Genomic DNA, 25,885 nt, shown 5'->3' with positions numbered 1-25,885 from the left:
GCCGTTTAAGAGTTCAAAATCGGAACAACATGAAAAGTAGCCAAAATCAAGTGGGGTGGGCATCTTTTGATGGCCACTATGTAACTAGTAGTCATTGTAGGTATAAACTATTATCGTGAATGCATGCATAGGTGATATAGGAACACAAAGAGGTATAATATGGCCAATAGGAAACTAGTCTGCAAAATCTAGGTCATCGCTTTGTCAAAAATCTGTATAAACAGACAATTGAGCAGACCTGACTTAACAATAATAATTCGCCAGCAAGACACTTAAGTCCCATATTCTCCCAGTTAGCATGAATGGACTGCAGTAACTATAGGGTAATACTTGAATGACAAAGAAACACAGTCTGGTCAATGTTTACCTCTCAAGGTCGTTTTAAAATCGGAAAATAGACGGAAAATGACCATTTTTCCGTGGGGGTGGGTGCAAACCCACGAGAAAATCTGCCACCTCCCACTCCACCCCCCACCCATGCTATCCGCCCCAAAATCTCAATATATATAGTTTAATAGATGAGCATCAGTTACAGCATCAAGAGTCTGCTAATTTGCATATAATTTGCATATGAATGCAAATTTTCAGAATTGCCTGATTTTTCCAGAAACCTCTTGGGAGCGAATGAGTTAAGTGTCCAATTTCATCTTTGTTTTTTAAACAAATTGTGTAAAATTGTCCTTAAAGGGCAATAACTCTTTAAGGGGTCAATTGACAATTTTGGTCATATTAACTTATTTGTAGATCTTACTGTGCTGAACATATTTGTTGCCTACAGTTTATCTTTATCATTAATACTATTCGAGATAATAACCAAAAACTGCAAAATTTCCTTAAAATTACCAATTTAGTGGCAGCAACCCAGCAATGGGTTATTAGATTCATCTGAAAATTTCAGGGCTGATAGAATGTTACCGTATAAACACTTTAACCCAATGTCAGATTTGCTCTAACTGCTTTGGTTTTTGAGATATAAGCCAAAAACTGCATTTTACCCCTACATGTATGTTCTATTTTTAGCCATGGCGGCCATGTTTTTTGACGAAACAGAAAATACAACACAAACTTTATTCTAGATACCCTAAGGATCATTCAGCTTAAGTTTGGTTGGAATTGATTCAGTTGTTTCAGAGGAGAAGATGTTTGAAATAGTTTACACCAGACGGATGATGATGACAACGGACGCCAAGTGATGGTTAAAGCTCACCGTTCCAAAAATGTTAAATTGTTCAAACTGTTAACTTTTGACTCACAACTGCAATGCAAAAATATACAGAAAACAATCCTCTCGCAAAAAGATATTTGACATAGAAATATCTTTTTTAACATTTTTTTGAAATAAGAAATATTTGGGAAGAGTATTTTTTCATTATCTACATGTTTCAAAAAGAATTGATTGACTTTTGTTATGCTTGAGCTTTATATATATGCTATCTTGAACTCACAGCTTTTGTTTATCGGGTTTGAAAACTTTCAGAATGAGATGTTCAAAAATACAATTTTAAGTAGTATCATACAATGTATACAATTTTTCCTAATTTGTAGGATCAAAAATTCTAAAATACGACTTCACCATCTTAAATTGACTCAAAGATTCAGTCTCAGTGTACTGTCTGTTTTCAAAACTAATGGCTATATAAAATGCATTTGATATGTTTAAGAACGATTCTATAAAAATGTTCAGAGGATATTATGATTATTCATCTATTAATTTCTACAAATATAGTCCCACCGATACAAATACAAATCTCCATACACATCACAGGGACCACCACTGGAGAAAAGTTTTTAAGTGTGGTACAAACAATGACAAAAGTAGCAACTGATTTGTAAATTCAAGAACAGGACAGACAGACAGATCAGTCAAAAACATTATACCCGACGCATTGAATTGTGGGTGTATAAGAGAGATCCAAGGAAGTTTTTGATTCATCAATGTTGAGTTTGAAAAAGTGGTACATTGTATCTTGTGACATTATATTATTCTGTGCAAATGCTTAATTTTTTTCACAGGCTAATTAATAATATGTAATGATTTAATGAGACTTCTTTTGTAAAGTTGACAAGCACTGTTTTAGTTTGACGCCCTCATCCTGATAAAAAAAAACCTGAAAGGTGATAGCAAATTATAATATATATGAGACTTTCATACAAGCAAGGTTTAGCTTGCTATAAAAACCTTGTTTAATCCACCATTTCTTCCATAAGGAAATTTCTGTGACACATTAGGAATATGAATGTTGTTTTCCATTCTTTTGATGGCTTAAAATAAGCCGCTTTGAGCTTTTGATTTTACCATTTGATTATGGATTTTTCTTCCAGTTTGTTATTTTACTTTTAATCACCAATACATGTATGTTGCTGTTTTCAAGCAGATAATGATATATTGGCAGGTCACATTATCATCATTGCAGCAATATTGATTAGGAGGCAGATTTTGGGATAGAGGAAAATATAGTAAGAAAGTACTTAGAAGTATGGGGAAAACCTTTTAATTGATGGCTATATAAGCTTTTCTCCAAGAAACTGTTCTGTTTCAATCTTTTCCTCTGGTTCTAAATGCCCCGTATTTAATATGACTGCATTTACTGAGATATTGCCTATTCAATACTGTAAAATTCTGCCCGTTATCACGTTACATTGTGTTCAAAATAAAATAGGACCTAGAAAAAAAAAAAAACATCTCTAAACTAGAGTATTGAAGTTTGATAAATAATAAATTGCATTGCTAATGGAACTTTATGATTCAGTAATTATTAACTTTTCAGACTAAAAACAGATTGACTAGGGACAGAACAACTTGGGACGGATCAACTTGGCGTGTGATTGAATGGAAAGCTTCTCCATCTGTTTACTTTGAAGTTTGACAATTAATGTTTCTCATTTCTTTTTCGCAGTATGGCTTACGTGGTCTTTCAGTTGCTGTTCTGTAAAGTCTGGAAAAATACGTTTTTCAAATTCGTATCTTGTCACTTTAGACAAAACCACTGCAGTTTTGGGTTTAAATGGTGTTCTGTTTGGTAAACTAGATGTGCTGTTTGAACTTGAAGCTGCTGCTAAGTATGCTGAGGGATTTCTGTGTATAGGAATAAGTCTATGGAAAAGTCGATAGTGCATTTTTTTAACTTGACATTTTACTATGAAAGGCTTAAAATGTCACTTTAGTCTATATGACTGTAATGATAACTTTCACAATATCAAACTCGACCACAGCTCGCCACACGTTTGTTTATGGACGAATAGAGCTAAAATGAATTAAAGTTTCGAAAATTTTAAAGTCAACAATTTTGTTTTATCATAATTCTAAAATTAATATATTTATTTTTACAATTTTAATATATATCTCGTGTTCTTGTGAGAAGTGTAAAATAGGAAATTTCTTTTAGTAATTTTAAACCGGAAGCTCTCGCATACGAAAACAAATGCTAAACAATCCAGACCGGAAAAGTCCAACACGACGTGTCTCTTCTGTCGCATGCCTTGATTCAAACATAGTTTAAGACATACCTGAATAAAAAAAAAATGCTTCCAGTCCACAAAGGAGATAGAGTCCATCGCCCGGGATGGGGAGTAACAGAGAAACTCAAGGCTGCGATGAGGTAAACAAGCAAACATATGGCAAACGTGGCACCTGTCAGAATCTGTCTAAAATTTTCAAGAACTATCTACATAAGTCTACTTAAGTAATTTCAAATGTAAACATAAGAACAGAAATTGTCCTTAAGTGCTACAGTTCTTCTGGTATTCTGTGTATTTCTGGTACATTTTTTAAAAATTTCATACGAGTCTGAATATGGCAAATAATTATAGGACAGTTTTGCTATGACTGGGGGTGGTAATACACCTTATCGCTATTTGGCCACGATTACACAACATCACTCAGGTACCCTTAAATTTGTTATATCACAATTCAAAATATCTGACACCAAAATGGAAAAGGGATTGTTGTATGAAGTCAATAGTTCAAGTGGGACAGATTCTCAGGTAAAACGGGTATCTGGATCGTTCGCCCTGATTACATGTTCGCCCTAAGTTCGTTTGCACTGAGTTTGTTCGCCCTGATAGTCCGTTCGCCCTGGGTTCGTTCGCCCTATATTCATTAATGATATGTATATATTACATTAATGAACGAAATATATATATATATATAATTGTTTGAAATTTATGTATATCTATTAAAAGTTAAATACAGAATATTTGCCAAAATTTTGATTGCTGATAAGGTATCATTTCAATTTGAAATCTTTGATATCACTGATTGTTATATGAATTGTCTTTGATGGATTAATATTAAATGAAAATAACATTTTTCTCAAATAAAATAGTCAGCTTGGATGGGTAAAAACACGGATGACAAGTGATCAATGTACAGCAGTGTGACTGTGTTTTTGGTATTTGTTTCACTAATAGTAATTCAAATTAGTGCTTTTAAATATTTTTTTAGGAAATAAAGGTGTGTGAAGTACAGTTCGGAATTGATCTTGTTATAACTGTTACTGAATATCTTTATATTGTTAAAATATACTACGGCCCTGAATACAATTTAATTAAATATATTAAATAACTGAGAATCCTCCCCATTTATAAGTAGAGACAATCCATAACCTACATCTCAGAAATATTAATCTTAAATTTATATAAATGAAAAGTAAGCTTCCATAAATAAAATTCAACAATGTTTCTTAAAATTGGTAAAAGTGGTATAGTCATACCCCAACATGTTGACCATAGATAGACAAACAATTCACTTGCATTCGATTCGCATTTGAACTATGTGTTTGTTAATGTAAAACGTTTCAAATGTGAATTAAACTAATTCAAATTAGTTAATGTCAATGCAATTCATTTCAAATTAGGTGTGAACTCAGTATGATTGTCAGGTAGTTTCAAACTAAAAGATACTTTTAAGGGAAGGGAAAGAAACGGATAAAACCATGTGTGTTACAAACACTGTTTATTCAAGACAGAATCCTGGATCTCAATAGTACTTTCATAATGTCAAATAAAAACATGAATATGATAGTTACATACAATACTACATGTATTTATTTAGTATCAAATGACATTTATTTTAGTGATTGGTAATTAGGAAAAATCTGAAATTCAGTTGTAAATTGAGACAAACAATATCACTGAATGCAGTTTCTAGTCAAGTGACCAGCAAACATGGAAATCTACCTTTTGAATGAAAGGAGAACTCTTACATTGAAAATGAATGATGTAAATCTAGATTCTAATAATAGCGGAAGGGAGCTCACATTCACAACAGTTAAAGTATTGCTGAATTAGTGAACAAAGCATTTTTCTCATTAACTTGAAAATCCACCTATTAGAATGGAAAAAACCCAAATTTTAAGACATACATTAAATTATAAAATTCCTGATAAAAAGTGGTGCTGAGCATGCATGTAATATTCTTGAAACATATTCAAAGAATAAAGTTTTATAACTTCCTAATGTCATATCCAAAATTTATCAAAACCTTTAGGGGAGTTATCTTACTGTGGATTCCTATATTTTTCGTGGATGTCAATTCACCTGGATTAATGAAAACTTGCATATTCATCGATATTTGATTTTGTGGTTTTAACAATCCAGACAGACAAACACCAATAAGGTGTTTAGGAAAACATGACCTAAAACCTCCTTCATATAAGACAAAAATACATGGGAACTCATACTGAATGGTCAAATGTGTTCAATATGAAAATTGCAGTTAAGATGGTAAAATCACAAATCAGCCGTTACTGTAAATGGACTAAAAGTATGACTTTTGAGCAAATTTAAAGAGAAATGACAGGGAAGGGGCCTAATAGTTTTCAAGGGGAGCAAATGCCCTTTAATTTGGTATGCAGGTTTCAAAAATAGAGGGAGAATTAGAGGGAAGGTTGAGTCATCTTTTTAGACTTCAGTTAAATAATGACTTATGAAGTTATGTAGACTTAATACCTTCTAATTCTAAAAAAAACCCACACTACTCAGAACTATTTCTGATTCACTTTGACTACTGATATGCAAACCTAAAAACAGAAAAATATATCATAAAATAGTGATTGAAAGATTCTTTACACTTTGAAAGGATAACGCCACAGTATTTCAACCAATCAGAAAATGTTTATTTGGGGCATTCGACCTATTTTAACTCAGATTTTGGAATTTTTTAATCGAAATTATAGAAAAATGGAATGTTGTTAGTACATATAAAATAGAAAATGATGTATACTTTTAGATAAAGAAAGTTTGAGGGGGGTTCTGTGTATTTACATTATTTGCACAACTCTCCTTACTGATGCCATATTTTGGAATTTCCGTGACCTAAATGGTTCGCGAAAATTAATATTTTTATATATACAGTCGATTCCACTTAATTGCATACCGCTTAATAGCATAATTCGGTTAATTGCATACTTTTCTCCTGCACAAAACCATTTCCCATTCATCTAATGTTAAATTGTACGGTTATATGCATAGCCCCACAAGTGGCATTTCGGTTAATTGCATAGAAAATAATCGCCAGCTAGATATGCTTAGTTAAAACTGACGAGATGTTTTGACCGGAAACAGCAATTTGGTAAGTATATTTTTTTTGAATGCATCATTATTTTTTATATTTTTTTACATTTACTTCTGTGTTATTTAAATAAAGTTTTAAAACAGTTTCTTTCGTGTTTTATATATGATTATAAAAAAGGCCTCGATGTGTACACAGGTAAAGTTTCCCATATTCTATTTTAAGCCTCGAGGTCATAAAAATGTCAATCAGCTGATTGTTGTAAAAACACAACCATTCTATGATCTTCTATCTCAAAAGGTGTTAATTGATTGCATTTCAAACATTGTTCATAGATTACATTTTAGGTGTATTTTTAAAACAATAACGCCTGCTAATTATCGATCATTATCCAATGTGCAATCTCGTAATTTGGCTAGGGGTGATCTACATTTATGTTAAATATTACAGGGCATTTATATATTTTTTGAAAAGAACATTAACTTAAAATTATTATATTTTCTCACTTTCAACACTCGTGTCCAGCAAATAACCCGTGCAGGGCCCCATTACATGCGCTTTGCATATACGAAACTAACGAGGTTAAAGTAACAGTGTTACATCACTGTGCAATCGGTAAATACTGCATATTAAAGGCAGTTCATTACACATTTATTGTATCAAATGATTATAAACTGTGTAGCATTATTCAACAGTTTGTTTTAATCAAAGCGTTATAATATAATTTGTACATCCGGGTCATAGAAACAAATCTATTTTTAGAACAATTTTATTTTCGTATCTCAGGTAAAGGAAAAGTCGGTACATAAATAAACTAAAACTAAATGTGTTTATAAACTTTATTGAAAGAATAAACAATGAAATAAAATGCATGACACTAGACAAATAACTTTTATTAGAATAAATAATCATTCAATATGTTGTAAGAGGATTATGGACGTTCATCTTTCTTCAGGATTTCCTTTTACTGATCTGCACTATCGATGTTATTTGACTCCGTATTTTGGCATTTCGGATATAAGCATACTCCGCTTTATTGCATAATTTCGTCTGACAAATAGGCTATGCAAATAACCGGAATGTAGTATAGTAATCAATAAAGTTAAATATAGACTTAGTCTGTATAGTTGTTTTATCATGTCAAATACTTTGTAGTCTTTGATTTCACAGAAACTTATCCTCGTAGCAGCAAGACACCAACTTAGTCTTCAGTTGTTTCACATTTTAAAATACAATGTAGTGCTGAAATTCTGAGAAACTTATTTTCTAATAGCAGTACCACAGAATATACATCATAAATAAATATTCGGTGAATGTAAACTTCAACATATTCAATTAGGTACCGTACATACAAATAATTTAGTCTTCAGTTGTTATACATTTAAAAATACAATGTAGTGCTGAAATTCACATAAACTTAAACTTCCTAGTCACGTAATAACATATTACAGATACAAACTTAGTCCTCAAGGCAATACCTTGAAGCCACAATATCTTGTAGTCCTGAAATGTACAGAAACTTATAACCTAGTCCTAGTAGCAGCTAGCTACATGTATAAACAACATGATCCATCATAAATATTTGGCAAAATTGAAGACCGACTACACACAACGCAACACTATACTAAAAAATAAAATCAGGGCGAACGGACTCGAGGCGAACAGGTATTAGGGCGAACAGAAACTAGGACGAACCAGAATCAGGGCGGACGGACCCGGATTCGGTAAAACGGGAATAGTGATATAAAGGTGTATAGGGGCACCATCAGCCATCATGACGAATAATGGTAACATCTCTTGCCAATTGATATACACAGTAAAATGTGCACTTTTAGACTTTAAAAAAATGACAGTGGCTATTTTGCCGGCTCTTATTAATATATCAATATTCAAGCCAGCCAAATACAGACTTATACATGTAGCACACTTGTATTTCTATTGAAATCATTTAATGGTTATTGAACAGGCACCAGTGATATAGTGAATTGTTATTTTGTAGGTTCTTTGTAAAGAGTGAAATTGAATATTTACTTTTGAAATGTGCACTGTCAACATAAAAAGAATCAAATAATGACTGATTTAATAGTTGTTAATAAGAAAGCAGCTACATACATATTTTTTTAAAACCATTCAACAGATAAAGTAAAAATAACTATTAAGAATTTATAACAAGAAAAAAAACAAAATAAAATTTTAGTTTCAATAACAGTTTTAACTATTTAAATAAAAAACTTTGCCTCATTAAATAGACCACTTTCGAGTTCATCCATCACCGGAAAAAAACTCATAAATTATACGCGCCTTTATGACGTCATTTACCAGATAGAGGGGGTCGCCTGTATCCCTGCACTATTTACGTTCATCAAGCGTCTTCGTGATTGTCATTGTGCAGAAATCCTGGTTGTTCTGTAGGTACTTAATGTCAATTCCCTAATGACAGCAATGCTGATTGTCAATTTTGAGAATTCAATTTGCCGAATAATTCGTACAATATAGAATTATAGTTTTCCAACCACTCGCTCAACATTGGAATGGAAGTGACGACGCCCCTAAACGCACAAATGACATGACGTTCACTAAAACCAGAGTTTTTGACGGAAATGCATCGAACTCAAAAGTTGTCTATTAAGAGAAAAAGTAATGAATTTCACAAAATGAATATATACCAATGATTATTTTATACTTTAGATTGTTATCAGAGAAGACTTCAAGGAATATTTTTTCTCTTTAAAACTACTTTATCTTTTAGATTGATATTCTCAGAGAAGACATCAAGGAATATATTCTTCTTTCTTCTATTGAATCTTTCATTTGCATTTGTTGAACTGACATATGGTATCTGGACAAACAGGTAAGCCATATATATAAAAATAGGGAGGACATATGGTATCTGGACAAACAGTTAAGCCATATATATATAAATAGGGAGGACATATGGTATCTGGACAAACAGGTAAGCCATATATATAAATAGGGAGGACATATGGTATCTGGACAAACAAGTAAGCCATATATATAAAAATAGGGAGGACATATGGTATCTGGACAAACAGGTAAGCCATATATATATAAATAGGGAGGACATATGGTATCTGGACAAACAGGTAAGCCATTTATATAAAAATAGGGAGATGTGTTAAGGTGATTGCTAATGAATACCTATCCAACATAGAATAAAAACATGTTATTAGACATCAACCATCAACAATCACTGCACTACAGGCTTTTGGCTTGAGACAGTCACATATAGAGTTAATAGGAAAGAATGCATGTCAGTTTGTATGTTTGATGGAGACATTTGTAATACTTTTTGCTTAAAGGAAAAACATAAATTCAGTGTCTTATTTTCACTTATAGAATAACTAACCTGAGTAGGTTGTAGATTTATTATAATTTATCATAATTACATTGATTTGATTTTTAAATCAAAATGTAAATGCATTGGTTTTATAATGCCATTTTTTCTATTCCAGTTTGGGACTCATATCTGATTCCTTTCACATGTTTTTCGACTGCACAGCTTTATTAGCAGGTCTTGCAGCATCTGTAATTTCAAGATGGCGAGCAACAGAAAATTACTCATACGGGTATGGAATACTATTTTAAATTAACAATAGATAAGTTATAGATATAACTTTACTGGTCTCCCTTGTACACTAATCTATATAATTTATTTGTTTATTCTTGTTATGTTTACCTGACACACTACATTAGTACTGGTATTTAGATATAGCTTACAGGACTGGTTAACAATGCTCGGTATTTCGTAGGGAAACAGTTGAAAAGAAATTATCTAGATTTTGACATTACTGTAAGATATATACGTCAAATGCTTTGTCCAGTGTAATCACACTTTGATTGTATCTTTTTTAGTTATGTGAGAGCAGAAGTAATGGCAGGATTTGTTAATGGATTGTTTCTCTTGTTTATTGGTTTCTTTATTTTCTCAGAAGCAGTTGAGGTAAGTGAAATGTAGATTTAGCTTTTTTGTGTAAACTACTAACATGTTTTTTGAGATACGCTTTCAAGCAGTCTATAGACTTATACCATTGACTCAGGGTCATGCCTTCACATCAAACGTTTTATTCTAAACATTAAGGAACATCTCAGATTCTTATGATTGTCTTGCTTTAAAAGGTAAAAACAAACAAAAGGATTAAACTTAAACAACTTTCCTATAATGTTCTTCTCATAATCTTCATGTTTGATATTTCCCTTGACCTATATGCGTGTTTTGAACAACATGGAAAATCAGACGTAACATGATTAAGCTGTAGTTATATTTAGTGTTTTTATAAATTTAGAAACACGTCAGAGGAAATTCCCAAGTTTGGATAAAATGCGAGAGTTCTCTGAATTCTGATAAATCTATTTCTGTCATATAAGAACTGAAGTTGAGTTTTTCTTACATGTCAATCATCGTTATGAAACTGATATTTGATATTGTACTTCCACAAAGAAATAAAGAACCATCTAGGTCGTTTAATTAACATTTTGAAATACACGTTCTTGCAAATCACAAGTCTAGGGTTTGTTTAGGTAATTATGCATGTGTATAGTTTTCTTGACTTCAAGGGTTATCAGATTGAATGGTTGCTCTGGATTCCTCACTCCATTGATTAATTTGAAACTCATGGGATCCCTTCTATGTCTGTCTGTTATTGAGGGTTATTGTTGTTGCATAATTTTAAATCATATGTATCATTTAAACTAAAATAAGTGTAGTCCACATCGTAAAGGTGTAACTACAACACCCCTTCAGCCGAAATAGTTGTCTCCCTTCCGTAAGTAAATAAAAATACAATTCAACATTTTGAGAAAAATTAGCTCGTTCTGTCGATAAACATGGTATTATATCAAAAACGATCGCAATTTAAACAGAGGAGTGTGTACAGAAAGGAGTCATGCCCACTGACTCAAAGGAAATTAAAAAATTTAAAGAATTAGGAATAAGTTCCTCCTAGAAATAATTACATTAGATGTATGTTTCATTATGATACTTTATTCTGATTGGCTAACTGCACATCACATGTTATTTCGTAAGCAATTGCATTGCTCAATAAAACCTTTCATTCATGATAACACGTGGTCTCACAATAAAGTGCACAGGTGAATTAAATAAAACAATAATAAAATTCATTTTTGCAGGATCATTGCTATAAAAATGTAATTATAAGTATTGAATGCTTCTTTTTGTAACTTCATAGGGTTGTAAAAGCGTTGACCGTGCGCACACTTTTAGTAAATGTACTTCGGTCAACACTTTTACACCCCAATGAAGTTACAAAACTTTTGTAAAATAAACAGAAAATTCAGACGTAAATTACATATTCTAAAATGTGTCTCCATACTTCTTGCTTAAGAATATATATGTTTAGGTATTTATTTTGAGTTATGGGAAAAGTTAAAGAGGGTCTTAGTAGCAGTGTTGGTAGGGTGCCTTGGTCATCTTTTTCTGTATTCTTTATTTTTGATACTATTTTTCACTGTTGCTTTATATCCTAAAATTGTGAATTTACTGAGCACAGCTGTTTTGTGCTGTATTGCCATCAAGCACAGCAGGGGTAGAAAGGTGAAACTGGTAAAATGTGGTAGACCATAGAAACAGTATGAAACAGATCTCCTTTCAAAACATACTGCATATAAAGTTCAACTGTGCCAAGCAATGATAAAAAAACTTGTGTGACAAGCTGCTTGACAAGTTTTTCAGCCTTAAAAGTAGAAAGATAGAGTTCTATATGGGCTAAAGATGTTGTTCTTGTATAACCTGTGATTCAACGAATAAACACAAATGTTTGATTAACATCTTTTATTAAAATATGCCCTTTTCATATTATCATATCGCGCGTTAAATGCCCTTTTTCAGGATTGGCACCCTGCCCTTTTGAAAACCTAGCTGGAACACTGTTTAAAAGAAGCATTCAATTCTTAATTAACGTATGAAAATAGGTGATAAGATACGAAGTGTAATACCTCCTTTCTCTCTCAGTGACTGCTGTGGAAAGTAAACTTGGAATTGATAGTACAAAAATAAAACACAATAAGTACATTGTTCATACACTTGTATCGGGGATTGGCTGTTTTTAAACTTGAGTAACTATTCAGATTACGTAAATTGCATTTTAAACGTGCAGTTGAATTAGTTTTCAAAATAATACTATCCAGTTATACATGTGTCAATGAAAACAATGGCAATCATATTCCTCAGAGCAATCTGCTTTTTGATTATTATCAGTTGTCGGTTAACATTTAAGATGATTTAAAAAAAACCATTTCTGAACTAAGCACAACATCATGAATATCAAAAGTATTATACGTGAATAAAATTCTCTAAAGGGAAATGACTAATTAAAAAAAATCGTTATATAAGTATGGAAATATAAAAGTGTGGGGACATTAAAAGATTAAAGTATATATGGCTATTAAAATTAGCATAGTGATATTAAAAAACTTAATGCTTTTCTTGTATTTTGGGAACATCCGGTGCATGTAGTTAAAATAGTCCCCTTTATGGGATTTAATTTGATTAATATTGATATTTTTTTTAAATTATTTTTATAAGTATTGACTAAGTCGACAAAAATGATGAATAATTTGGATTTCTTTCAGCGTTTAGCAGAGCCTCCTGAAGTAAAACATGATCGATTGTTTATTGTATCTGTTGCTGGATTTCTTGTAAATCTGGTTGGGATCTTTGCCTTCCAACATGGACATGGTCACTCTCATGGGGGAGGAGGGGATGGTAAGACAATTAATTATCAGTGACCTAAGGTTATGGTAACTACCCATGAGTAGATAAAATTATGTAAATACAATTCTAATCATGCACATGTAAGGCATAATGAGGTTATGTCAATAATGTAACTCTTCACAATGAGTTACTGCAACTTATTCAAATACACATAAACAATGGTCAGGTTTTTGTCTTAGACGATACAAAAGAAAAACTTTACGCACAATACTGTTTAGAAGTTTGTTTTTGATTTTATCTGGTGTAAATAGGATCACTTTTATTAGTCATATTAAAAAAAAAAGCCCTGTATTTCCAAAGTATCACTAAATTAAGTTTTTAGATTTAGATTTTTAAATAAATATTTTATTAAGCTTCCATTCAGACTTTATTTGTCAGTCAGTTCCCCTGTGCATCTGTAACTTTCTTTAAAAATTACCCACATGTAATAAGGAAGATTTGATTAACAGTCTGAAACTTTATAATGCTAAATTTTGTGATGTAAGTATTTCTGCTGCAGGGTCACTGAAGGGCTTACAATACTTTTAATTTTTATTGCACTTTGCAATTGTGATTTGTATCATATAAGTGACCTTAGATCTGCTGGACAGTCACTTCCTGTTTGACTTCACTATGAATTTTAATTTTCCCACAAAGCATGGAATTCAAAGTCTAATAACAAGTGAGACATACGTGAAACAATATTGTGAGCAACTTTCTGTGGGTTTTTTTATATGAAAGAAAGTTGTATGGCATAACAAGGCACTATTTATAAAAAAAATTAATTCCATAAAATATTTAAATGATCAACAATGCTAAAGGGTTTCATGAATGATTTATTACATTATAGATCATGGACATTCTCATGGAGGACATGGACACAGTCATGGATTAGGTTAGTGTTTTTCTACATCATCATTTAATGATGTTAATTGTCAGACAGTCAGTGCTAAATACCTGTCAGAAAAGGCAACACAAATTTTCATTGAACATCAGAAGGTTTGGCAAAAAAATTTGTAGGTGTGAAAAATGACTAGTTGAATAATGTCCTGTAAAGATATTTACAGGAAAGTTTTTCGGTATTTTAAAACAATTTTTTAATAACCATGACAATAAAAATCTTAAATATATCATAATTCTTGCAACTTTTTCTTTTTTATGTTTTGGCCTCTTCTATAAAAATGAATTAGATGTCATTAGATATTAGCTCTATATAACAACTGTGTATTTAACGCAAGTATTGCAGGCTAATTTCAACAATGTACATGAATATTTGCCAAAATATTTAATTTTATTAATTAGAATAAACTGAATAGTGTCATGCTCAAATTTTATTTATGGTAGAAAATCAGTTTTTAATTAACGATTTCGATTTCAGGTTTAGAAGAGAAAGACAAAGGTCATGGTCATTCACATGAAAGTAGTAGTCATGGACATTCACATGGAGGTCATGCTCATTCACATAATCCAGCTAATGCTTCGCAAAAACAAATCATGCAAGGTAACAACTCAATTAAGAAATCAGTTTTGGCCTCCAAAATGTTTTCACCAGAAATGTTTTTTAAACCCATTCCTCAACACTGGAATCAAGAATTTCGATCCCTCTTTTCAGACAGGCATGTTTTTTTGTAAAAAATGTCAGTGACTCAGTTCTTAAATAGTAGAACAACTAAAGATAAGATTATTATATTAAAAAATTCTTTAAACCCATTCTTTCTACCCACGAAAATAAATGAACCTATTTATGAACAAATTTAGATCGTATGAAACTACTTGATAGTTTAACTACATTTGTAGGTTATTTTAGATCAGAACTTTTTCTATAGAGTGGATAATCAAGACTATGTATTTTTTCAGGTGTATTTTTACATATAATGGCCGACACATTAGGTAGTGTAGGGTATAATCAACATAATGTATTTTTTCAGGTGTATTTTTACATATAATGGCCGACACATTAGGTAGTGTAGGGTATAATCAACATAATGTATTTTTTCAGGTGTATTTTTACATATAATGGCCGACACATTAGGTAGTGTAGGGTATAATCAACATAATGTATTTTTTCAGGTGTATTTTTACATATAATGGCCGACACATTAGGTAGTGTAGGGTATAATCAACATAATGTATTTTTTCAGGTGTATTTTTACATATAATGGCCGACACATTAGGTAGTGTAGGGTATAATCAACATAATGTATTTTTTCAGGTGTATTTTTACATATAATGGCCGACACATTAGGTAGTGTAGGGTATAATCAACATAATGTATTTTTTCAGGTGTATTTTTACATATAATGGCCGACACATTAGGTAGTGTAGGGTATAATCAACATAATGTATTTTTTCAGGTGTATTTTTACATATAATGGCCGATACATTAGGTAGTGTAGGGTATAATCAACATAATGTATTTTTTCAGGTGTATTTTTACATATAATGGCCGATACATTAGGTAGTGTAGGGTATAATCAACATAATGTATTTTTTCAGGTGTATTTTTACATATAATGGCCGACACATTAGGTAGTGTAGGGTATAATCAACATAATGTATTTTTAGCTCACCTGGCCCGAAGGGCCAAGTGAGCTATTCCCATCACTTTGCGTCCGGCGTCCGTCGTCTTCGTCGTCCGTCGTCGTTAACTTTTACAAAAATCTTCTCCTCTGAAACTACTGGGCCAAATCAAACCAAACTTGGCCACAATCATCATAAAAATAGAACAAAGGGGTAAAATGCAGTTTTTGGCTTATAACTCAAAAACCAAAGCATTTTGAGGAAATCTGACATGGGATAAAAATGTTTATCAGGTCAAGATCTATCTGCCCTGAAATTTTCAGATGAATCGGTCAATCGGTTGTTGAGTTGCTGCCCCTGAATTGGTAATTTTGAGGAAATTTTGCTGTTTTTGGTTATTATCTTGAATATTATTATAGATAGAGGTAAACTGTAAACAGCAATAATGTTCAGCAAAGTAAGATCTACAAATAAGTCAACATGACCAAAATGGTCAGTTGACCCGTTTAGGAGTTATTGCCCTTTATAGTCAATTTTTGGAAAATGACGCAGTCATTGTTCCATAACTGCCGACCTGATTTCTCTGCCTACCGCGCTTGGTTTCGTATTTACTAATTTCAATACAAACTGGAGGAATGTGCTTGTGTTATCATTATGCATGAGCATTGTGTAGTAATCAGCCAGGAACCAGTTTACAAACTAACTGGTTTCTGTTTGTATTCCACTACAGTCGAAGAAAGTGTTGTAGTTTGACAGGAACCAGTCCAGAATTTTGTAAACTACAAAACGTAATCGGTTATTATCATTCCGTTTTGGTGTTTCATACCGACTTATATGGTTTGAATAAGCTTAAGACCCTTCAAACATTAATGTGATAGGTATATTAAAGACTGTTTTACAAAAGGATGAAACTGTTTTGCTTTAAAAGTCGTACTATAGTGATATATGTTATGTACGGATTTCCACTCTCACCGGTTAATTTCTTCTTTTACACATGCTTTTGAAACTTCCTGTTTAAACATCGCAAGTTTTAAAATTGTTTTTTGAGTGAATTAAACTTATTTTAACAATCACGAAGCGTTCGGGAATCATTTCAAGCAGTTTCTTCTTCTCTTTGATGATGGAAAATAGGCTTTCTCAAGAAAATACCGCAAAAGATCGCAGTGTAATTGAAACGTACAAGTCAAGTCGGCACCTGGTTAAATTGGCATCTAGTCAAATCGGCACCTATTTGACGTCAATTCGGCTTCCAATAATATTTATTATAATATTTTCTATTCAATTAATTAATAACTGTTACCAAGTACATAGTGAATATTAGGTAAACAACGAGACCAAAGTGAATATGTTGTTGTGTATAAAAGTAAACAACGAAGCTATTGTTTTAACCATTAGACAATTATTAAAATTAAATGAAAAACTATGAGTCCCTTTCAATAAATCAAACTTTCATGCCAAATAATTAGCAAATTTAAGGTGGGTTTTTTTTTCAGTAATGTTTAAACAGCATTAAACAAACAATCCTGTAAAAGACTTAACTGGTTAAATAATGCATAAAAATATCCAATAAGGCTATTTTATTTTTTTCTGGGACGCCTTCCTAAGACGTTCGTAGGAAGGCTTCCTAAGAAGGCGTCCCAGAAAAAAATTAACATAAGCCTTGTGGTCATAGGAAGGTGTCCCAGAATAAAATTTAAAAAGCCTTGCCAGACGTAATAATTATTTGGACTACTCATATATATCATTAAAAATACACCAAAAAATTCATGTAGTTGAGAAAAATAAATACATTCAAAATGTACATGAACATCCAAAAAAGTGAAAGTTAGTATTAACTCTTTTTGCTTTAAAAATTTACAACTGCATTTAAGTATTGAATGCTTTCTTTTGTAAATTCATTGAGGTGTAAAAGCGTTGATGAAGTACTTTTTGTATGAAGCGCGTAAGCGCTTCATTCTAAAGATGTGCACACGGTCAACGCTTTTGCAACCCTATGAGGTTACAAAAAGAAACATTCAATACTTATAATTACTTTTTTTAGCTAGGATCATGAAAACACGAATTTTATAACTTTTTTATTCAATTCATCTGTGCACTTTATTGTGGGACCACGTGTTATCATGAATGAAAAGTTTTATTGAGTGATGCAATTGCTTGAGGAATAACATGTGATGTGCAGTTAGCCAATCAGAATAAAGTATTATAATGAAACATATATCAAATGTAATTATAACAAAATACATTACGTTGTAAGAGTTATCTCCCCAAACACTGTTTTTCTTGTGGCCACCTCTCCTTCGTAACCGTAAAAGATTTTATTTTACCAAATTGCTCGTTACATATTTAGGATAATACTATTCGTTCGAACCATAGCTCTATGGGGACTCCATATGAGAGTTATTCCCCCTTTTTCATTTGATTCAAGCGATATGCATTTTCAACTGGTAAACCATAACTGATAGAGACCTAGGGTCTTCATGAGGTCATTGGTACTAAAAATGAAAATGAGGTCAATGTCAAAGGTCAAGGTCATATTATAAATTTTGATTTTGGCTTATTTTCACTTCTTTTCAAATACTGTATGACATTTTGACAAATAATTTTTCATAAATTATTAGTTGCGACATGTCCTTACTTGTATATTTTGGTTGAAAGGCTGCGCATACAATAAAAGGGAGTTTTTGTCCATCTTACATTTAAAATTACGCGTCAAGTGGTAGTACTCCTTAACCAAACATATTAAAGACCTAGGATATTTTGATTCAAGGTCCATGGTTTGTGACCTTGAAATTGAGGTCAAGGTCATAGGTTAATAGGACGTCATAAAGCCATAGGAACTAACATTTTAAACTGATTTTTCATATTTCAATATAAAAATAGATCTTTTCTAGTGGAAAGACTTCAATTGTTCTCTGAACAATTTGTTTTTAATTTACATCATATTTTGTGGGAGAAGGGGGTTCAGACTATGTGGTATCAGGTCTGTTTGCGCCCAATACACTTTCGCACCTCGCACGTTCACACCCAAGGTCCGTTCGCACTCTACTCATTCGCGCCCAATTTTAATTCAAATTCAAGTTGAATAATTGGAAAATCATGATTGTTGTTTTAAATTGCTTTGGTGTAAATACTGAATGTATTTTTAGCTTGGTATGAGTAAAACATTGAAGATTTTAAAGGAAAAACACAAAAGATAATTGTTTTTAAGCCCTTTGATCTGAAACAACAAAACAATAAAATATAGGAACCAAAATATAGCAATCCACTATTATAACCAAAACATGATAAAATTTATTCAACACACAGAAAAAAAATAGTCAGAATCTCACTTCATTATGAAAGAGGTCAATGAAACAAAGTATAGCAATACACTAACCAAAACATGATTAAGAGTTATTCAACGCTAAATAAAACGTTGACAAAATACCACTTTATTTAGAAACGATTATTATTATCTTTAACAATACGCTATCCAAAACATGATTAAGATTTATTCAACACAAAAAAAAAATGCTGTCTCACTTTATTTTGAGACAATGACAACAATTATACTTATAAGAAAACACTTGCTTACAGAGTTATTAAACACAAAACCAATTAAGATTAAAAACCAATTGTTCAGAGAACAATTGAAAGTCTTTCCACAACAAAGAAATTTGGATAAGAAGGTAGTTTCTTCATACTGATGCGATAAATAATGGTTTAATTATCTTTTTCAGTGATATAAGGGAGATAATATGCTACTTCCGGTGAAATGAATGTCACATCCGGTCTCATATGATAGCTTCTTTCACACTGATTCCAAAAATATATAGTTTCTATATACTTTTGAATGTAGAATGGGAGATAATTGGCCACTTCCGGTTTGTTGGAAGTCATTTTTAGTCTTTAGTTATCTGTTCATGTATCTTTATGACAAAATATATGGATTCTGAGTACTTTTATGTGAAAAAATTGCAAAAAAAGCTACTTCCGGTTTTACCAAGGTCACTTCCGGTAGCCATTTTTCAAGGTCATTTGTCACTTAACCTTTTGTATAAGGTCAAATGTCTTTATAATGAACTTAATTGAAGTGATTATCAAATAACCTCATATCAGGGGCATCAACTCCTATAAGATGCCATTTAATTGTATAAGACTAAATGTAGCATATCTTCACTACAATAAAGCTGACATTTTGCACTTGTTCTTTTATATGTATCTCTCAAAGTGTCAGAGAAAATGCAAAAACAAGCAAAAGTCACAATTGAGAACTTGACCTTGACCTTTGACCTTGACCTCATTTTCTAAGTAAGGACCTAGGGGACTCAAATAAAAACATTCCAGGGTTATACGGTTAACTGTTAATGAGTTAAATAAACATACCGACAAATTTATTTTGTAAAGGTAGATAACTCCTATAAAATTTCATCGAATCGCTTCGATCCAAATACGCCAAAAATTACTGAGGATGTAACGAACAATTTGTAAAAAGAATTTTGTCGCTATCTTTTTTTGTTACGGAGGAGATGCACACAGAGGATAAACAGTGAAATGGGAGATAACTCTTACATAGTAAATGGTTCGCCTTAGCAGGGTGAAATTTAAAAGCGCATAAACTATACGATACCATATGAGAAATATCTAAGCGACATATTGCGAAACAAACATTTTGCGCAAGAACAAAATTTGGCGGAAGAAAAAAAAAAAAATAATAATCAGAAGAAAAACAATAAGTCTTTCCACAGAAAAGTGGAAAGACTTAATTAGTTGCGAACATGTAGGGTGTGAAAGTGAAAGGGGGCGAACATGAGTTGGTGCAAACGTGAATGGGCGCGAACGGACCCGGATTCAGCCTATGTACCAGTGAGAAATATAGAAGCCTTTCTACGGTATTTATTTGTACAATTCAGGTAGTCTTGACCTATTCATTTGTCTTAAAAAAAAACCCAGCCAGTTGGCACCTTCACTTCACACACACACATATACGAATATCAATTATATGCTTACGAGACATGTTGCATTGTTAAACTAATTACGGTATGTGAAAATCAAGACTTGCATAAAAACTATCCCAATATTAGAGACAGTGGCGTCATTTTTCTTCAGAGCTTTCAGCTCTTTGATTAACCATTTTTCGTTAATTAAAGTAATCTTTTACAAAAATCTTCTCCTCTGAAACTACTGGGCCAAATTAATCCAAACTTGGCCACAATCATCTTTGGGGTATCTAGTTTAAAAAATGTGTGGCATGACCTGGTCAACCAACCAAGATGGCCGCCACGGCTAAAAATAGAACAAAGGGGTAAAATGCAGTTTTTGGCTTATAACTCAAAAACCAAAGCATTTTGAGGAAATCTGACATGGGATAAAAATGTTTATCAGGTCAAGATCTATCTGCCCTGAAATTTTCAGATGAATCGGTCAATCGGTTGTTGGGTTGCTGCCCCTGAATTGGTAATTTTGAGGAAATTTTGCCGTTTTTGGTTATTATCTTGAATATTATTATAGATAGAGATAAACTGTAAACAGCAATAATGTTCAGCAAAGTAAGATCTACAAATAAGTCAACAATGACCAAAATGGTCAGTTGACCCGTTTAGGAGTTATTGCCCTTTATAGTCAATTTTTAACCATTTTTCGTAAATTAAAGTAATCTTTTACAAAAATCTTCTCCTATGAAACTACTGGGCCAAATTAATCCAAACTTGGCCACAATCATCTTTGGGGTATCTAGTTTAAAAAATGTGTGGCATGACCTGGTCAACCAACCAAGATGGCCGCCACCGCTAAAAATAGAACATAGGGGTAAAATGCAGTTTTTGGCTTATAACTCAAAAACCAAAGCATTTTGAGGAAATCTGACAGGAATAAAAATGTTTATCAGGTCAAGATCTATCTGCCCTGAAATTTTCAGATGAATCGGTCAATCGGTTGTTGGGTTGCTGCCCCTGAGTTGGTAATTTTGAGGAAATTTTGCTGTTTTTGGTTATTATCTTGAATATTATTATAGATAGAGATAAATTGTAAACAGCAATAATGTTCAGCAAAGTAAGATCTACAAATAAGTCAACATGACCAAAATGGTCAGTTGACCCCTTAAGGAGTTATTGCCCTTTATAGTCAATTTTTAACAATTTTCATTAATTTGGTAAATTTATGTAAATTTTTACCAATTTTTAACAATTTTCATTAATTTGGTAAATTTATGTAAATTTTTACCAAATATAGTTCTCTGTTACTAATGGGCAAAGTTCATTATAGATATAATTGTAAGAAGCAAAATCGTTCAGTAAAGAAAGAACTTCAAACACATCACCATCACCAAAATACAATTTTGTCATGAATCCATTTGTGTCCTTTATTTAATATGCACATAGACCAAGGTGAGCGACACAGGCTCTTTAGAGCCTCTAGTTTCAGGTGTATTTTTACATATAATGGCCGACACATTAGGTAGTGTAGGGTATAATCAACATAATGTATTTTTTCAGGTGTATTTTTACATATAATGGCCGATACATTAGGTAGTGTAGGGTATAATCAACATAATGTATTTTTTCAGGTGTATTTTTACATATAATGGCCGATACATTAGGTAGTGTAGGGTATAATCAACATAATGTATTTTTCAGGTGTATTTTTACATATAATGGCCGATACATTAGGTAGTGTAGGTGTTATAATATCATCAGCTCTAATTCATCAGTATGGCTGGATGTCTGCAGATCCTATATGTTCTTTATTTATAGCAGCATTAATTTCTGTCAGGTTTGTAAACATTATTTTATATTAGTTTTTAAATTAGATTGAGTTTTTTTAAAAGTTTCTAGAGAATATTTATAATGTAATAGGATATTACATTTCATGATCTCATTAAAAAGAGGTAATGATAAGATAATTCTCTTGCTAGTCATAGAGGCATCTTAGGGAATGGTCCCCAAATTTAAGTTTTTTTAATGATTGTGAGGATATGAGAATTACAAGTAACATGTTAGGTAATCTGTGGGTCTCTTCAAAATTCAATATTTAACACAAATTTTTTTACCAAATCATCAATTTGTGTTAAAAGATTGTGAGAATTTGAGTCAATTTCTGGAAACAATTTTATTTTAGTTTATATAAATTATTTTTTTGAAGAGATGCTTAATATTTTTTCAGATAATGAAATTCATATCTTGTTAATACAATGAATGCAATTAAGCTAAATATTAGGAACACACTGATGTATTTTAAAAATTTAACCTTTAATTTCAGTGTTTTACCATTATTACGAGATTCTGTTGGTATATTGATGCAGAGAACACCAAGACAAATAGAACATTTATTACCAGGTTGTTATACAAAAGTAAGTATGTAAATTCTTAACAATGGAGGAATACTGTTAATTTTAACAGGCACTTTATTATTTTGTACATAAATTAGGCTGCTTGTTTTCTTGTTTGAATTGTAAAGCATTTGTCATTTCAGGATCTTTTGTGGCTGACTTTGGATATGGGCTTTGCTCATTGTTGAAGGCCATATAGTGACCTATAGTTGTTAATTTCTGTGTCATTTTGGTCTCTTGTGGAGAGTTTTCTCATTGGCAATCAAACCACAGATCCTTTTTTATTCTTTATTGATATTCTTGTTCTGTAGGATACTGTAGTGGTGATCATCAAATACAAATATAGGATAAGTTTTGTAATTGATTATCCATGATCTTTCAGAATCCTTACCTATTTTCCTATTTGTAGGTATCACAGATAGATGGAGTATATAGTGTACAAGATCCACATTTTTGGACTTTATGTAGTGAAGTATATGTAGGAACAATAAAAGTAGAAGTAGAGGCCAAAGCTGATACGAGATACATTCAAAGTGCTACTCATAGCATTTTTGCGCAGGTAAATTATTTCTGTATTAATTAACATTTAGTACACAATTTGCGACCTGATCATTTTGCATCCCATTTTTGTATGGGATACTCTATATCTTGTCCCAATCACCCTTCATCTGTTACATAAGGTTGAAGATACATATCCAACTTAGCTGCAGAACCGTAGCTCTTAGGTCCTTATGATATTTTGTGACTATTTGAGGAAATATAGCTATGGATTCTTCCTATTTCAAAGCGTTAGGAATTGCGACCCAGGTTTAGGTAGAACTTATTTCCCCAAAATTAAATTGTTTATTCTCCATGCTAGCTTATCAATGTATATAGTTCTTTCGTTGTATATTTTTCTTGGATATGACGTACCCTATGTTTGAATATTCATTTCCTTGACACTATTAATTGATTATTTCCATTTGTATACATCCTCCACATACTTTGTTCAGCCATATTGAATCTCATTGTAAGGTTACAAAAACAAGAATATGTGATAAATATTGATATAAAATTTATTTATGTACAAATAATTAAATGATTTTGTTTGTATTTTTTTTTCAGATTGGAGTGAAACAGCTTTATGTTCAAATAGATTATGCTGCCATGTGAGACTAGCCATGTCATCAAAACTCTATAGATCAAGTCCTTGCCCAATGGCCACAGACGATTAGAGATCTGCCATTGTGTTCAAATTAATAATATATTGTTTCTATAACAGGTGTTGTTGTATTCATGAGTTTTAAATTATGAAAATTTTGAACTGCAGTTAAAGTATTAATAACACATTCAGCCAAAAAAGCTTGAACATTTTTGTTATATTTGACGTCATTAAATGGCAGATGCCTCCAAATATTGTAATAGTTGCCGTTTTGGCTTATTGTAATTACTATTCGATGATAACATTGTATTTCTTATAGTATAAACTGAAACAATATAAATGTGTTTTACTCTTCCTTAATTTCTACAGTACTGAAGTCAATGTTTACATTATTTTTTTTACTCTAAAATCTAATTTTAATTCACTATATGTTACATTGGAATATAAAATCTGTGAAACTATTCAAAATTTCTGATATACCATCAAATAGCACACATTGCATTACCTCCCATTTAAAAAAAAGATTGATGGAAGATAAGTTCAATTCTGTGTTCTTACTAACTAAGAAAAGTGCACTACTGTTAACTGTTATAATTTGCCTTTTCTCTTATGGGACCAGTTAATGTCATTGTTATTTAGATTTCATTTCTTTAGATCACATGGTATTGCATGTATAACAGTAGTGAATGAGTGGGTATGATGTTAGAATATTGTTGTTATTAAAAATATGTATTTTGTAAAATCAAATCTGTAAAAGTAAAATATGGAATTCCAGTTTTATAAAGATTCTATTTTAAACTTGAATAATTTATTTTTTCATAATGCACTAAATTCCAATAATTATTCTGAAACAAAAGTTTATTTCTTTCTAAAACACTCAAGTTTAGTTATTTTTTTTCTTTCTTCAAATCCTTCAATGCATGCAATATATTACATTGAAGTTTACATAAGATATACTCTTGATATTGCTCAATCTTTTAATAAACCACCTGATATATCTTCTCATCAAATATTGTTTCTTATGTGAAGTTCTTTCACATATTATTTATTTTTATTGTGCTTTAATACGAGAACAGTCATATTTATTCTAGGTACCTACTTTTTCACTTTTTAGTCTTTCCTTTTTTGAGTTGTTTTATTTTGATTTCATGAGGTATCAGGTATCAGTTTTTTTTCAAATTGTTTGTTCAATAACCTAAAAAAACTTGAAAAACAATTTTGTATGATGTATAAGTCCTTTTTGTAAACAACAGCATTCATGAAATACTGTTGTCTTCACAAACATATCTCCAACAAAAATTGACTATCATAAACAATAATGAATTAAATACTTCATGTTTAGTGAAAATTGATAGAGGTATTAAAACATTATTATTGGTTAGCATGCCTCCAATCCTGTTGATTTTACATATAATTTTTATGCAATATGTCTTATTTATGTTTACGCAATATTTCACTAACCATTCCACTGTCAACTGCATATGCATATAATTCATATTGAATAAATGTATCTCACTTTTTCAGCAAAGTCGAATCAAATTATTCCTAGATTCTCATCAATCTGCCCTCTCATTTACTTTCAGACATAAATAAAATTCACAATAATTTTTGTTCTGAAGTTGTAGGAATGGTTGAAATAGAATTAACTGTTGTATATACATTTGTTTTTGACCATAT

General features: G+C 31.6%; 2 protein-coding genes across 2 annotated transcripts in view; one reads left to right on the top strand and one right to left on the bottom strand.

Annotated features, from left to right (window-relative positions):
• The window catches only part of LOC139515765 (NAD kinase 2, mitochondrial-like), an 18,874-nt gene extending 15,466 nt beyond the window's left edge, over positions 1-3,408 (bottom strand). The window contains exon 1 of the mRNA XM_071305459.1: positions 2,908-3,408. Within this exon, the coding sequence (XP_071161560.1) occupies positions 2,908-3,117 (210 nt within the window). The 5' untranslated portion in view covers positions 3,118-3,408. The remainder of the gene's footprint in view (positions 1-2,907) is intronic.
• Positions 3,409-25,885, top strand: LOC139515774 (zinc transporter 7-like). Its single transcript, XM_071305469.1, has 11 exons — positions 3,409-3,599; positions 9,261-9,362; positions 9,985-10,098; positions 10,385-10,472; positions 13,121-13,253; positions 14,092-14,136; positions 14,620-14,742; positions 22,376-22,511; positions 22,998-23,088; positions 23,477-23,626; positions 24,172-25,885. The coding sequence occupies exons 1-11, from the start codon at positions 3,523-3,525 to the stop codon at positions 24,217-24,219; spliced, it is 1,107 nt and encodes a 368-aa protein (XP_071161570.1). The 5' UTR covers positions 3,409-3,522; the 3' UTR covers positions 24,220-25,885.

The sequence above is a fragment of the Mytilus edulis genome, chromosome 1 (assembly GCF_963676685.1).
Source record: "Mytilus edulis chromosome 1, xbMytEdul2.2, whole genome shotgun sequence".
Classification (NCBI taxonomy): Eukaryota; Metazoa; Mollusca; class Bivalvia; order Mytilida; family Mytilidae; genus Mytilus; species Mytilus edulis.
This window is presented reverse-complemented; position numbering and strand designations above follow the sequence as displayed.

Bases quoted from the DNA above. Each gene is read 5' to 3' on its own strand.
- LOC139515774 (XM_071305469.1), top strand. From the start codon at position 3,523: ATGCTTCCAGTCCACAAAGGAGATAGAGTCCATCGCCCGGGATGGGGA. The intron at 3,600-9,260 runs GTAAACAAGCAA...TTTATCTTTTAG, and splicing joins AAACTCAAGGCTGCGATGAG to ATTGATATTCTCAGAGAAGA. The intron at 22,512-22,997 runs GTTTGTAAACAT...CTTTAATTTCAG, and splicing joins GCAGCATTAATTTCTGTCAG to TGTTTTACCATTATTACGAG.